The following is a 15,667-nucleotide window of genomic DNA, read 5'->3' as shown; positions in this document are numbered from 1 at the left end:
TCCCATAACCCGAACTCCTCCGCCTTCCCCAGTAGCTCTGTACTGGTGATTTAGGTATTCCGACATGATCACGAACTACTGCATCTCCTCTCCACGCTCACCACCAAGTACCTCTTCATTGTAATGTCTTTTCCTCTCGATTGTAGGAGTGATCATCCTCAACTTAAAATAGAGGCGTTATATTATTTTCTTTTTCTAACGGTAGCTTGGAGCAAGTATGCTTAAATAAGAATATGTTGGAAATTCATAGAAATTGTGTATCTCTACTAAAAGATCAGACCTACAAAAATGCCCTCAACCTAATATGGATTGTTATTATATGTTCCCTTTAATATTCCTTGTTCTCTTTAGAAAATTTCATATTGACTAAACTAACAGGATTATGAAAACCTAATATGTGAATTTGTGATTTTATTATATCTGTATTGAGTTATACATAGTATATTCTTCCTTGCTAAACATAATCAACTTCAAATATCATCCCCTGCTAAGCATACTCAACTTCAAAAATCCTTTAAGAAAGAGTCATAGTTTGTATACAGTGCTATCAGTTTTATAGCTCAGTGACAGAGTCTCTTTGGATTTCTTATGACCCTTTGAATAATAATCAACAGAAAAGAAACTCATTTTACAGATAAGTAAAGCCTAATTTTGATAAATATATTTTATTTGTCATTAACATATAGGTGAAAGGGTCAATACAATTACAAATGCTAAATATGCAAAGAATAGAACATTGATACCATAAATATTCTGGAATAAAGATCAAACAACCCTGCTATTCTCTTAGAATCTATTATTTTATCTGTTTACAGGTACCACCAATGCATTGCAATTTCTTCACACCTTTTAATTTACTAAAGACATAATAGTTAACAGCTTGTAAGAACATTTTGCTATAGACTGATGCGGAATCAATTAAAGAAGGGGTTGCCTTTGAAAAAGTTATGATTGGTTAACTTTTGAAAATTTATAGGATTTTATGCCAATGAGAAATGTATTTAAGTTAGGGAATTTGTTTTTATTTACAAAACACACAACAGATAATGGATTGCATGATGCACTTATTCTACTATTGACTGATGTAATATCAATGGAAAGAAGGTGCTGAGAGGGTTAAATAGAGTTTAAGTTCGCCAGAAAGTTGTCCAAGTCACAAATGCCCCCTTCTAATGTTGATTAAATATGGATTGTTATTATATGTTTCCTTTAATATTCCTTGTTCTTTTTAGAAAATTTTATAGTGACTAACTTGCTTGCTTGAAGAATGAAATTAACAGGATTTAAAATCAAATCTACCATTCGCCATCATATATCAGTAGTTATACATCAACACTAGTGTTTATAATCCTTTGCCTTCATTTGGTCACTATATTACTTGTTCAACTAGACATGATTTTTTTACTATTAAACTTGTGTCCTTGTTACATATCATCGTTAGTTATGCATTAGTTGCTGTTTGTTTCTCCTATATTTCATTGATATTTTTTTACTTGTATTGTTGTAGAAAAATATGGCACGACCTCCTTTTAATAGCAGAAGTCAAAATTTAATGTGCACATTGTGGGTTACACATGTTATACTTATGAATGTGTTGGTTCTCATATTTTATCAACATTCATATCGAATATATCGATGTACTAAGATTTGCCGAATAAAAAATAAGGAAGAAAAATGAATTAAGCGAATGCAATGGATATTTAGTCTTACAAAAGAGAGTGATGTATTTTGTATTAGTGAACTCTGTATAGATAGGAGAGCCTTTGGGATATTATGTTATATGGTAAGAGACATTGGGGGATTAAAAGACACAAGAAATGCATCTGTTGATGAAATTGTTGTATTTTTTATCTATGTTCTGGCACATCACAAGAAAAATAGAACAATTAATCTACTTTTTCATCGAAGTCAAAAGACTGTGAGTCGTCACTTCAATCTGTGTCTTCATGCAGTTTTAAAGCTTCACCACATATTACTCAAAACACCAAAACCTATACCCGAAAGCTGTGAAGATGACAGATGGAAACCATTTAAGGTAATAACATATGATAAGTATTTAGTAACATGGTAGGGTCATTATGTTTTAGTAGTATTTATCATTAATTCATTTGATTATTATAGGGTTGCTTAGGCGTGTTAGACGGTACTTTTATTCCAGTAACACCTCCTAAAAAGAAAAACAACGTTATCACATAAGGAAAGGAGGTATAGCGACAAATGTGTTGGGAGTATGTTCTCCAAATATGCAATTTATATATGTGTTACCCGGATGGGAAGGTTCTGCTCACGACGGTCATGTTCTTCGTGATGCCATTAGTAGGTCTACTGGGCTTAAAGTTCCTCAAGGTATACATAAAAAAGTTGTGAATTAACCAATTACCTTAATTTTTATTGTAGTCTTACATTTAGTATTGTTTTATTGCCGAAGGTTGTTACTACTTGGTGGATGCTGGCTATTGTAATTCTTCTGGATTTCTTGCGCCTTATCGTGGACATAAGTATCATCTTAATGAGTTTGATGGTCATCGACCCGAGACTCCGGAAGAATATTTTAATATGAAACACTCTAGAGCAAGAAATCTAATCGAGAGGTGTTTTGGTTTGTTGAAGGGTCGTTGGAAAATTCTAGCATCCCCTTCTTTTTTCCCAATACAAACCCAAGTCCGTATTATTATTTCCTGTTATCTACTCCATAATCTGATTCGCAAATTTATGAGTACAGATCCTCAGAAATCGATAGAGGGTGATGAAGAAAGTGAATATGAGGAAAGTGATGATGATGATGAAGTGGAATACATACGAACAATTGCCCCAACTGACCAGTGGAATGCGTTCAGGAATAATATGACAATTGAAATGTTTAATAATTGGAGAAATGGAGTTTTTAATATGGGTTGACTATTGCATATGTTTGTGCTTTTGTTGTATTTTGATTAGAATATTTTCAATGTGATGTAGGATTTTGTTTAACTCTGCTATCTGCCTTATGTACCGCCTAACTGTTTCAACATTATTTGATATTTATGTTTTTGAGTTGTTATATAATGTGTATAATTATATTATTATACTTTTGGAATTTGTATTTATTGAACCACAATATGATGAAAATCAGTACAGTGGATGGCCATAACCAAGAGACAAAATGATGTGGAATACGGAAGAGGCAAGAATAAGCGATTTTGGATAGAGGAGGAAAGTTGGGTCTTAATTAGATGTTTATAAGATATGGCCCTAGATTCTCTTTGGAAAACAGATGGTGGTTTTAAGAATAATTACATGAACGAAATAAAAAGATTAATGGTGCAAAAGTTACCCCAGTTGATAATAGAAGTAAAGCACATTGACTCTAGGATCAAGTTCTTGAAGAGAAGGTACCATGCTATTAATGAAATGTGCAAGAAGAGTGGATGTTCTTGGAATAATGTTGAAAAAAAGATTGCATGTGAATTTACATGGTATACCGAATGGATTAAGGTATGTAAATTCATGTGTTTTATTTTACAATTTTATAATATTGTATGTTGTACCTTTTTTTCAAACTCCGCTCTGGCTACTGTTTCTTTTTTATTTATAGTTACAGGGGAACTTTGTTTGATTTGCACCATGTTTACTAGAGCTTAAACGTCGTATTTATCCTAGAGTAGAATACCATTGCAGATTCAGACACAGTATTGTTACTGCCTAGCCATCTATATTCTAGCTGGGCTGTCCTAAGTTCATGACACAATACACATGAAATTCTAACTAGCAGCATCCACAAAGATAAGTCTGTTTAAGTACATCAACGTAGACAAAATAGATCAGTTCTTGTATGCTATCAAATAGAGGCTCAATTTGACTGCATAAGCATGTGTGCCATCAAACAGCCAAACAGAACTACAGAAACATAGTTCTGCATAAGCCAAACAAAATAGATCAGTTCTTGAACCCTTCATGAATCTATAATTAAAAGGCTATGTTGTTATTTTATGTAGAATCTAATTGCAATATTGGTTTTGTATTTTTTTTTTTTACAGATTCATAAAGATGCTAAGGGCTTGTATAATGTCTCATTCCCTTACTTTACGAATTTGGATATTGTGTATGGCAAGGATCGAGCGACGGGGGATCTGGCTGAAGATCCACTTACTACTGAGGTAGAATTTTGGAAATGTTGATGTTACTTTGACTATGACAAACGAGAGTGATTCTAACACTGAAATTAAATTTTTATCTACCATGGAGTCACTGCCATCTAATTCTTTCAGTTCACGTGCTGCTAAAAAAAAATACCATCATCAAGTTTATAAAGTTTCAAAGAAGACTAAGTTTGCACCTATGAAGAATGCTGAAACTGAGTACAAGGAGTTTAATGATGAAATTCGGGGTTTTATGAATAGTCTTGATGGTCACCTTAGCACAATGTCAACTTGGATGCAAGGTACAACCTCAAGAATGCCACAAGTTCTTGAACTGCTGGAAAAGCATTGGTTCAGTGGTCCAGATAAGTACAAGGCTTCTAAAGCAATTTGTCAAGATTCTTTGAATGTTGACTTGTTATTTAGTTTAGATTCCACTGAAGTGAGAGAATATGTGCTCACTTTAATATAACTAAAGTCTGTTAAGATCCTGATTTTGGCATTGTTATCCTCAACTATTGAGGTTAATGTTTTATGGGTAGCTTTATATTTTGCTTAAGTCTCATAGTTGGTTTTGCATTGAGACATTTCATTTTATATTAAACAAGTAGATGATGTTTAAAATGGTTTTAGCCAATGTTATTACTGATGTTGTTTTTGGTGATATTTTGAATATGTTACTTGATGTCTTGAATTTATTTCATTTTGAAAATAAAGAAAATAAATTTTATTTCTCTATGAAAAAATAGCTCCAATCTTGTGCATCTGTAACACGTGCTTGTGCATCCACTGTTGGATCCAAATGCTTATGATTTGCCACCTACACTTGCATACTGCATGAGGAAGGAGTCAAGGGAGGAGGTGAAGAAGATGCTGACAAGTTCATTACCTGATTTTGTTTCTTGAGATATATGAAAATATGCTAATCCATCCCCTGATTTTGTGTTGGTGTTAAAGATTGCTAAAGCATAGAACTGTATTTTTTTTTCATATTCTCACATGGCAAGTTCATTACCTCTTCAGACAACTTTTCATGTAATTGCATCACTACTTGGAGCTGAGTTGTGTGAATGGACGACTCCTAGACCTACACTTTGGGGAGAAAATATTCATAATTCTTAGGATTCGGATGGTTCTATTAAAAAGTTACTCTCTTGAAAAAATTTAAAATCTTTAAAAGTTTACATTTTAAAATTGAGCGTTTCTATTTCAAATTAAAATGAACCAAATTAAAATACATAAATAATTAAAATGAAAAAAAAAAATTAAAATATCATTTGTAATAATTTTAACATATATGTTATTTAAAAAATAGAGATATTATTTTTTAAATAATTTTTAATGCATTAACTAATAAGGGTAAAACTGGAAATTTATTTGATTCCTATTACCAATGTTGATTGAAACAAATATTATCATTTATAATCATGTCCATTCCAGATTTTGAACCAAACACTGATAATGTAATCCTGATTCCCATTCCTATTCAGTTCGGATCCTTTGTACCAATTTCCCTTGGACCATCCCTGGACCATAAACAACCATTTAAAAGGTTAGCACGTGCATTGCATGTGCACGTGGAAACACAACTCACGCAGAAGCCAATCTCACGCGAAGCCCTAACCTCTCACCTTCGGCCACCTCCATGATCCGTCGGCGCCATCTTCCACCTCGCCCAAGCCCTAACCTCTCGCCATCTTCCACATGTTCTAATTCAATCAACCTGCTATGTTTTCAAACATGGCCGAAGATGCAATGTAAATTTTATCCTAGTTAAAGTTCTTTAAAATTTTGCTCATTTCATATGTGAGGAATCAATGAAGATTAAAACTATGTGGGTGGTATGGGCCCTTAATTTGCTGCTGATCGATCACATAACCAAGATCAGAATTTCCAATCTGTTGGAGTTATAATAATCTGCCTTTTGGTTTCAGTTTAAGAGGAACAAGAGGGAGAGTTTTAGTTTTAGGGGAAAATCGGACTACCATGAAAGCTCAAAGTTGAATGAAACCAACAGTTGAACTCACGCAGAAACGGTGACAGAGCTTGGGCCGTCACCGGTGGCGGTTAGGGCTAGGCCTCGGAGGAGTCAGGGAACCGGGTCGTCGCCGCCGAATCGTGGTGGGTCTCTGCGCGAGTAGGATCGGTTGGAGGCCGTCGAAGTTATTCTGGAGGCCGTCGGGGAGGGGTTAGGGCTCCGAGAGGTTAGGGCTTGGGCAAGGTGGAAGATGGCACTGGCGGATCGCGGAGGTGGCCGAAGGTGAGAGGTTAGGGCTTCGCGTGAGATTGACTTCTACGTGAGTTGTGTTTCCACGTGCACGTGCAATGCACGTGCTAACCTTTTAAATGGTTGTTTGTGGTCCAGGGGAAACTGGTCCAGAGGATTCGAACTGACTTCTATTGACTCTATAATCAAACCAATTACCATTCCGATTGATAAATTTGAACCAAACGCCCCTTGATAAGAGGACTTGAACTCGGCACCTCAGTCTACATTGCCCCAAATTGGAGACTTTTTAATTGATAAGAGCCTGCGTAGGTAGGGTCTCGAACCTGACACCTCAATCAATAGATAATAACATTATAACCAGAGCACCCCTAATTCAATTGTTGATAAATCGTTCTATATGGATCCTTATCTTAGTCGCCCTATATGAGTCCTTATCTTAGTGACTGATAAAATTTTTTCTAAATTAGTCGGCGCAACCATGTAAAAAAAAAATCTTTAAAATTAAAACTTTCAAAGACTATTTTGAGAATAAAAAATTTACAACGGAAAACAAAAATTCTTTTAAGAATTTAGCAAGAGAGGGATGCCAATTGAAATTCAAGAAGCATGAGGGTTCGATTTAAAAAATTCTTCATTTTTAAAGTTTCCGCCAAGCCGGTTTGGGAATATTTCAAAACTAGGAGTGTTTTATTGGCATTTGTCAAAGTTAGGGGCGTTCAGAAAATAAAAAGCGAATCAAACACTGGGTCTCCACTGCTTAGGGATTTACCGGGAGGAAGGCGGAGGGAGGAGAGTCAGGGCAACCATGGCAGTGTCGTGGATGTACGCTCATCTCCGACGGTGGCTGGTGGAGCACCCGGTGATGGAATCCTTCGAATGGAGACCGAACGAGACCTTCGGCGCCTCGATCCCTTTCGTCGCCTCCTATCTCACCCTCGTCCTCCTCGCCCGCGGAATCCTCCCCCTCCCCCGGCCGTCGCCCACCCTCCTCCGCCGCCTCTCCTTCGCACACAACCACTTCGTCCTCCTCCTCTCTGCTACCATGGCCGCCTGATGCTCCCTCTCCGCCGCCGCCCGCTTCCCCTCCCCCCGCTGGCTCTTCTGCTTCCCCCCTCCGCCACCGTCCGATCCGGTCCCCTCTTCTTCTGGGCCCACGTCTTTTACCTCTCCAAGCTCTACGAGCTCGCCGACACACTGCTCATCCTCCTCTCCGAGCGACGACGCCTCACTTTCCTCCACGTCTACCACCACGCCATCGTCATCGTCATGTGCTACGTCTGGCTCGCCAGCGCGCAGTCCCTGATGCCGGCCGCCCTTGTCACAAACGCATCCGTCCACGTCGTCATGTACGCCTACTACCTTTCCAGTAGCGCGGGCTGGCGATGGACACCGCGGTGGAAGCGGGCCGTCACGGAGCTTCAGATCGCGCAGTTCGTCTTCAGCTTCCCCGTCTCCGGCGTCTTCCTCTGGTACCACTTCACCGGGGGTGGGTGCGAGGGGATGCGCGGCTGGCTCTTCAATGCCGCGTTCAACGCCTCGCTCCTCGCCCTCTTCGTCGACTTCCACCTCAAGGCGTATAAGGAGGCTAAGAAAAAGCTCAAGGCTGCTACCGCTGCCGCCGCCTCCCCTTCCACATCAAGTTATTTTTAAAGCTTATCTCATTGGTTCATCAATGATTTTTTTTTCAGCATTTTACAATGAAGCGCCTTAATTATGCCACTTACTTTATTTTCTCTCATATAATATTTTGAATTTTTCAACTTTCCTCATCAATTTAAACCGGTCTGATTTACAATTTACAATTTAGTTTGGACAAATTTGTGAAAAATAGATAGGTTCTGAGTTATCTTCTAATCTAAGATAGTCAAATTGGAATTTCTTACATCTTAATGTTGCATAAATTTTAAATTTAACCTTGCAAACTTATTTGAAAAACAATTACATGGTTAAAAATTGCATAAAATGGCTCATAAGTTGATTTATGAATATTATTTGCAGTATGATTTCTGAACAAAGACTAGGGGGGCGTTTGGTTAAATGATGGGTATGACTATGGGTATGGGTTTGATAGTAGGGTGGAATGGGAATAGGAATGGAAATGAAACCCATCAAGTTATATGGGTTTGGTTGATTTCCATAAATCTAGTAATCATTCCCAAAATGTCATTCCCAAACCCACAATCCAAACACTATCTTGTACTATCATTCCATTCCCTCATTCCCAAACCCATCAACCAAGATATTTGGATTCCTTTCACTCAAAGATGGTCATTAAGTAAACTCTAGCGCCTTAATTATGCACAACTTAAGTAGACTCTTGCATGGTGAAAATGACACCTTCCAATTGATTTGAGAATTAACTTGCAATATGATTCATTGACAAAAATATGATTTTTAAGCACCTTCCAACTGAATACCATCAATTTAGGGTCTCTCACTCTTTAAACATTGAAATTTGATTTTTGGCCATACAAATTAGCTTGCATATATTAAAACTAATGACCTATGGCACGATTCTCATTTAAAATCCAATTGACCGAGTTTCTTTAATCATAGAAAAGCATTTGACCTAAATAAAAATCACTTGATTGTGATTATCATCCAAATGTATACTACCCTATTATAAAAGATAATTCATATCATACCATAATCCTAATATACTTCTCTTGTTGCATCCAGTTATGTGAACTCATTATATGTTTCTTTGCCATGTGTAATCTTTCATCTAATTACATTATTTGCAAATTAATTTGTGGGACATTTTGTGCTAGTTTTCACCCTGCAAATTAATTTTTTGCTTGTTGCAAACTGCAGGTACATTAGACAAAAAAGACACTCTACGTTAGGAGAAACCATGGTCTTGATATAGGCTCATCTGGTATTTTCAATACCTTTATTAGTTACATTAAACAGAAAACTTGTGAAAGCCAGAGTATCATGATCTTGATTTAGACAACTCTGTTACTAATCGGATAATATGTTGATAGAGGCTTATCTGTTACCAGCAAATGCCTTTAGCAGGTTTAATGAAGCTAAAATTATGAAAATTTATCCCTGCAAAAGCTTTGAGAACCAAGCCAGTTCATACATCATACTGAGAACAATGAGCTGATCACCTAAAGCAAAAGGAACAGGAGAACTATCAATGCCATTGCCTTTTCACAGCTATAATTATGTTGTCACTTGTCATATTGTGGCAGAATTTTATTTTGAGTTTTGCAAAGAATGTGCAGCTGCATGTATAACCTTCTTGACCAATTAGGTTTATCTTATCAATTGTCATTTTTGCCTTCTGATTTAGCTGTTCAGGTTATGTCCCTTGTTAAATAATTAGTCCTGGTTTTATGTTAATGTCGAAATGGTCTGTTTTGCTTCATTTAGGTTTGATTTGGATCGCAGATTGCTAGATGCAAGAGTTTGAATATTTTGTATACTTAGTGTGTATAGCTGTACCCTGGTTATATTTCACTGTATTATCCAAGGATTTGAGTATTCCTTGACGACGTTTTGTTGTAATTTCTCTAAAGATATCAATTGACCTTTGGATCCATGCTGCTTAAACAGGTTCTGCTATATACTGCATTTACTCCTACTAGATCAATTTATTATAGACTTATAGTGATTGCTGATTGCTGACTGCTGACCACCTTTTACAGACTTCTCATCTTTGCACATAGTTTTCAACTTAATAGATTTCTTCAGTTCATATATTACAATGATGTTAGCTTTTTGCTTACTTTTTTTTTGGGTCTAATCTAGCATAAGAGTTAAAGAAATGAAAAAGTAGTTCTTAAATAGCTACTGTGGAATATGCAAACTTTTGCGCCATTCTTCTTCATAGATATCAAGCTATAACTTATGCAGCAAACACAAATCAATTTAGCTGGCTAACAAATGAGCATCGATAATGATAAAGATTGTGTGGTTTACTTGAAATGCCATAAGATATAAATGTTTGGTGACAGCTATTGTTAGCTTGGATCCTTTTTTGTTACGTATTTCAGTATATGCCTAGCTATATGTGGGACATAAAACATGGGCCTTTAAATCCATGTGGAAAACATCATGCTTTCAGGACAGAAGGTTAGTGTGAAAGGGATGTATGTGTGTGTCTGCATAGATGACTTCTTTTGAATGAATCCTTTCTTTTCCTTGATCTCTTTTTGTTTTTGTGTTCATTTCTACAAGTCAATTCAAGCTACAAACACTGAAAGTAATGTTTGTTGCAATTTAAAGTTGATACTTGATCCTGCGATGTTCAGTCCAAATTTGGATATTCAATATGGGCTAAAAGAGATATGAGCCTTCTTTTATTGTTACAAGAAAGAGATCTGATTCCTATTGTCATCGAACTCACAGCTTAACTCTTTTATCTCGAGTTTCATTTCATGTGAAAAGTACCTGATAACTTAGATTTTCTTTTCCTTCAGTTCCTGTTGCAGAAATGACTGTTGTATAATACATCAAGAACAAAGTTTTACAGCTGCCTGCTATCTAGTAGATAGATTAACTAAGGGCAATTTGGTGTTCATAACACGAATAGAAGCAAAAAATTGGATGAACCTACAAGTATTTTCCTAGAAGAAGCTCCACAGGTTGAAGTCATCAATCTCCTCCTCACACTCCTCCCAGGAATAGATCAGTTGGTTGATCATCTCATCTGTGAACTTTGGTGATTGGAAGGTTCCAAGTCCAATAAAAGCTTCATCATCCGTCTTTTCATTTGCGGTTGAAGTAGTTGAGCTTGCCATTAGAGGATGCTGATCTTCATCGGCATCAAGTGATCGAGAAGGCGAAGGAAGAGGAGGTGATGGATTGGTAGAAGAAAGTGAACCCGCAATGTTAGCATTGGCAGCTGCTGCAGCAGCAACTCTTTGGATAGACTTCGGCGACATGACAGTGGCAGGAAAGTGGTGAGGGGGAAGGGAGGCCGGGAAGTTCAGAGCGGCAGATGAGCCTCTGACACAGAGCAGAGCTGCATCGTAAGCCCTCGCCGCGGCCTCCGGTGTGGAGTAAGAGCCGAGCCATATCCTGGTTTTCTGATGTGGTGCTCTGATCTCTGAGACCCAGGATCCCCAGCTCCTCCTCCTCACTCCCTTGTACTGTCTCTTACTGGAGCTTTGGGAGCGAACCGAACTACTCTTCCCCATGGAAATACAATGGTGATAGCCTTATGCTCCGTGTGGTTTCTCTAATGAAATTTATAGACGACACATGCCTAGATGGTTTCCTCGCAAAGGTGTGGAAGCCAACAACAAAAGTCCATGGGCGCAAACTCCAGGTTAGTTTATTTATTTGTTTATGTTGCAGGAACCAAGGATTTTTGACTCGAGCAACAATCAATGGTATTTCTCTGTGATCTACTTGGCTGCAGGGAAAAGAACTGAAACCCTGTTTGTTTTCCTTTCAAGTAAGCACATGCATACTCATTGCGTTGCTGGGTACTATTGGTGAGATTTGAGCCAGTCGACAATCTGGTTTGTCACTCACTCACTCACTCACCTCTGTCCGTTTTCTGAAAACATTAAATACACTTTCTTGGCATTGTGGTCAATCAATCATTCATTTCATGCAAGGCATTGAATAAGGAAGGAAGGAAGCAGCGAAGAGAAGAAAGGAGGCAGCTTCCAGTTTCACATTGGCAGTGGAGGATGATGCATAGGATTCTGTCAGCGCGTGGCGGAGCCCAGTCGTGGTTGGAAAGGTGGATGCATTCTGCAGCAAGCCAACAGGTAGTTATTAGCTGGAGCCGCGTCCATGCAACTCTTCTTCCCTGTCTTACCGTCGCCATAGATTTAAAGAACAACTTATGCACGTTCAAAGATAGATCTTTAGAATCATCCCCATTGAAATTCAAGCTCTGCTCTTCTTGCTTTAATAAGAGGCTCAAAGTTTGAATTTTAAAAGGCCGACTTTATCTGATAGATTCTATCTCTTGGGACTATTTAGACACTCCATTAAAAAACAAACATGACCAAAGTTATCTTTTATTGAGGCATTGGAAAGCAAACCGATGTGCCTAATATTCTAAGGTTGGGTACCTTCAATCTTTGAGGAATGGTTTACCAAATCCACATGAAATGCTTGGTTAAACTTGCTCTATTTCATTTCATTTTCCCACTTCTTTTCCTTTTCAATACCTTCACGGCTTATATCATACTCGTCTTTTTCCTTTGTTCTTTTTTCTTTTTCTTTCTAGGATATCATTTAAAGGCTTTAAAATGGTAGGCTATTTAGAAAATAATTCGTAAATCGTGGAAAAGAAGTACAAATGTATAATGCGTTATATTTAATATATCTCAGAAATAGTATGTATCTGTGTTCTTTAAAAATATGTTTAATAAAAAAAAGTACATTTCATTTTTTTTCAGCGTGATATATTTTTATTCCTAAAAAAATCACTAAAGTCCTTGTAAATAATTTACAACTTTCTATAAAAATAATTAATTATTTAAGCTCAACATTTATTTAATCTTCAATACTATACAATAGAGTTTTTGTTTATTTGTTTTTTTTATATACTCAATGTTGGCAAGAGCTATAATTTGTTGGATCCCTAAGGTTATTTTTGGTGTAATCAATTAAGTTAGACTATATCTTGTTTTGGTTTAATCCCTGTGTCTAAGTGTGTAGGAACTTAAGAGCACAGGAAGTTGATCAGAAGACGCGGCTAACGAGAAGGATGACATGGGAGAGAGCCGACGGGCTCGGCGCATTTAAGGGACGAGGTGTCGTGGAGGAGTACACCGGTGGACGAGAATAATTTACACGACGTTCGAGGGACGAGAAGCCGGAGCGGAAGCTTGCTCGAGGAGAAGGCCGGAAATTGGGTTCGGGTGAACCCTATTTTGGTTGGTCACAATCACCTAAGCGAATGGAGCAACGAAAGATCCAAAGAAAAGATAGAGCTATTTATACGTTGCAGGTAGAGGGCACCCTTCATGATTGAGGGCACCCTCCATATAGGGCACCCTATGATATTGAGGGCGCCCTCCATAGCCTTGAGGGGGCCCTCGACCTGGCCAAAGTGGTCGTTCGCAGCGGATAAAGTTTTATCCGTACTGCCTCGCTGGAGGCGTCCTCCATACCCTTGGGAGGTGTCCTTAAGCTATAGATAGAATTTTAAGGAGCTATAAAAAGGCCGCTGGAGTTAGGAAATAATCAATCAACTCAAGCATTCAATTCCTAGCAATAGTCTGAGCGTTTAAAGATTGTAAGAGGCTTCTCCGCCTACACGAAGGAGTTTTTCTAATGTTGTCATTGTCTTGGATTAATAGCCACCTCGGTTGTAATCAAGTAAAATTCTGAGTCTCTTCTTTCAGTTTTTTGTATTGCTTATTTCTATTATACTATTGTTGCTAACCCGAGTCCAAAGAACGAGAAAAGTCTTGATTTATTTTTTCAGGCTATTCAACCCCCCTTCTAGCCGACCTACCCGGACCTATAAGTGGTATCAGAGCCAAGGACGCTTCAAGAGGACTAACTGTCGAACGAATCACACGAGATGATCGGATCAAGCATTCACCCACCGAAGGTCGAAGGGGACTTCGCGAATTGGAAAAAGAAGATGGATGTATTTTTCAAGACTGATTTTGATTTATTTTTGATAATGGAGGTTGATTTTTCATCATCCGAAGGTAAAGATAAATTCCACTGGACAAAGAAGGAACAAGTCGACTTCGTGGCAAACGACAAAGCAGAATTTCATCTGCTGAGCGTCCTATCGCCACAAGAAATCAACCGGATCAGAGCTTACGAGTCCGTCAAGGAGCTCTGGGAAAAATTCCTGGAACTTCACGAAGGAATCTCGGAGGCAAAACTTGCAAAACGGGACTTACTTCGCAACCAGATTAGCAACCTCCGATTAGAAGAAGACGAGACTGTAGCACACATCTTCACTCAAGAATCAAGGAACTAATCACCGGTCTTTCGAATCTCGGAGAAAATGTAAGCAACCGAGATTCGCTAAGGTACACATTTAATGCTTTCCCTAGAAATAAAGAATGGGTATCATTAGTGGATGACTATTATATCTCTAAGGAACTTAAATCTGTTACTTTAGATGAATTATTCTCTACTTTTAAAGTTCATGAAACAAGATGTGCAGATTCAAAAAAAGGAGCCAAAACACAATATTATTCTTAAAGCAAAAATGGACGAACAAGAGTCAAAATCCTCCTTCGATGATGATGAAATAGCGCTGATGGTACGTAAATTTTAAAAATTATTTAAATCTAAACAATTTAATCAAGTGCAGGGTAGAAGAAGAAGGAAATAAAATGCTACCACTGCGATGAAGAAGGGTATGTAAAAGACAATCGCTGTAAATTGAAGAAGAAGGACAAAGGCAAAGACAAGAAGCCCGTCCAAACAAACAAACATAAAACCCTAAAGGCGACGTGGGACGAAACGTCGTCCGAATCAGAGGTCAAAGCTTTCTCTAGACTTGCATTGATGGCAAGTTACCAAGAAGACGAACACGAAGCAAGCTCATCCGAAATAAGCATCGAGAGCATCGATGAAGGGAGAGCGTCAACAGAAGAAAGCAACAGTTCAGGGGGAGCTATGGACAACAAGATCGACAAGGTAAGTAAGGTACGATCTCTCCCACCTAACAAATTGTTTAAATTTGTGAAGTTATTAACAAAAGAATGTTGCAAGTTAGAAAAAGAAAATATAGATATGAAAATACAATTGTCCAAAACATGTCCACTAGATTTATATGGTAATCTGTAAATAGAAAATGATAAATTAAAAACAAAGATAGAAAATCTGAAAAATCATGCATGTTCATACACTGAAAATATTAGGAAATATAGAAATCTGAACTGGTATTTTATATTTCATAAAAGTCAAATTATAAAAATTCCAAAAAATTACGTTCCCCGTAAATTTCTAATTAACCCAGTAGGAAGGAACCTATATTAGGTTCTTAAAGAATATTTGAATTAAAATTTCTATTAGGCTTTCAGATAGTAGATTAAATATTTAAATTCATTAAACGGCTTTGTCTAGAAGTGGTTGATAATCCAATAACCAAGAAGGCTTAGTGCCTCGTCACATTCTGGAAGTTAATTTTTGAATTGAATATTTAATTGACAAACTGATAAGCATAAAATTGTTAATTAAATGTTTTCAATTTTTGTTAATGGTTTAACATTTAAAATATTTTTCATTTAACTTGCAAACTTCACTTAGAATTTTGTTTTTCAAAATTTCACTTAGATTTTTTTATTGCAAATTTTTTTCCCCGTTAAAACTTTTTTACCCTTAGATTTTTATTATGTACTCTAATTTTTTTCGTGATCAAAAGGGGAAA

At 37.3% G+C, this 15,667-nt stretch overlaps 3 protein-coding genes across 3 annotated transcripts; 2 read left to right on the top strand and 1 right to left on the bottom strand.

Annotated features, from left to right (window-relative positions):
* Nucleotides 1-2,243: 2,243 nt before the first annotated feature.
* LOC122053459 lies at nt 2,244-2,898 on the top strand. Its single transcript, XM_042615512.1, has 3 exons — nt 2,244-2,346; nt 2,429-2,521; nt 2,723-2,898. The coding sequence occupies exons 1-3, from the start codon at nt 2,244-2,246 to the stop codon at nt 2,896-2,898; spliced, it is 372 nt and encodes a 123-aa protein (XP_042471446.1).
* Nucleotides 2,899-3,225: 327 nt separating this feature from the next.
* LOC122053458 lies at nt 3,226-12,298 on the top strand. Its single transcript, XM_042615510.1, has 8 exons — nt 3,226-3,474; nt 4,017-4,136; nt 4,225-4,420; nt 7,055-7,988; nt 9,163-9,226; nt 10,779-11,629; nt 11,723-11,825; nt 11,925-12,298. Exons 1-5 carry the CDS (start codon nt 3,226-3,228, stop codon nt 9,215-9,217), a joined length of 1,554 nt encoding a protein of 517 aa, XP_042471444.1. The 3' UTR covers nt 9,218-9,226; nt 10,779-11,629; nt 11,723-11,825; nt 11,925-12,298.
* Nucleotides 10,785-11,498, bottom strand: LOC122051022 (ethylene-responsive transcription factor ERF014-like). Its single transcript, XM_042611929.1, has one exon. It carries the CDS (start codon nt 11,496-11,498, stop codon nt 10,926-10,928), a length of 573 nt encoding a protein of 190 aa, XP_042467863.1. The 3' UTR covers nt 10,785-10,925.
* Nucleotides 12,299-15,667: the final 3,369 nt, after the last annotated feature.

This window comes from Zingiber officinale, chromosome 3A, assembly GCF_018446385.1.
Source record: "Zingiber officinale cultivar Zhangliang chromosome 3A, Zo_v1.1, whole genome shotgun sequence".
NCBI classification, from domain to species: Eukaryota; Viridiplantae; Streptophyta; class Magnoliopsida; order Zingiberales; family Zingiberaceae; genus Zingiber; species Zingiber officinale.
This window is presented reverse-complemented; position numbering and strand designations above follow the sequence as displayed.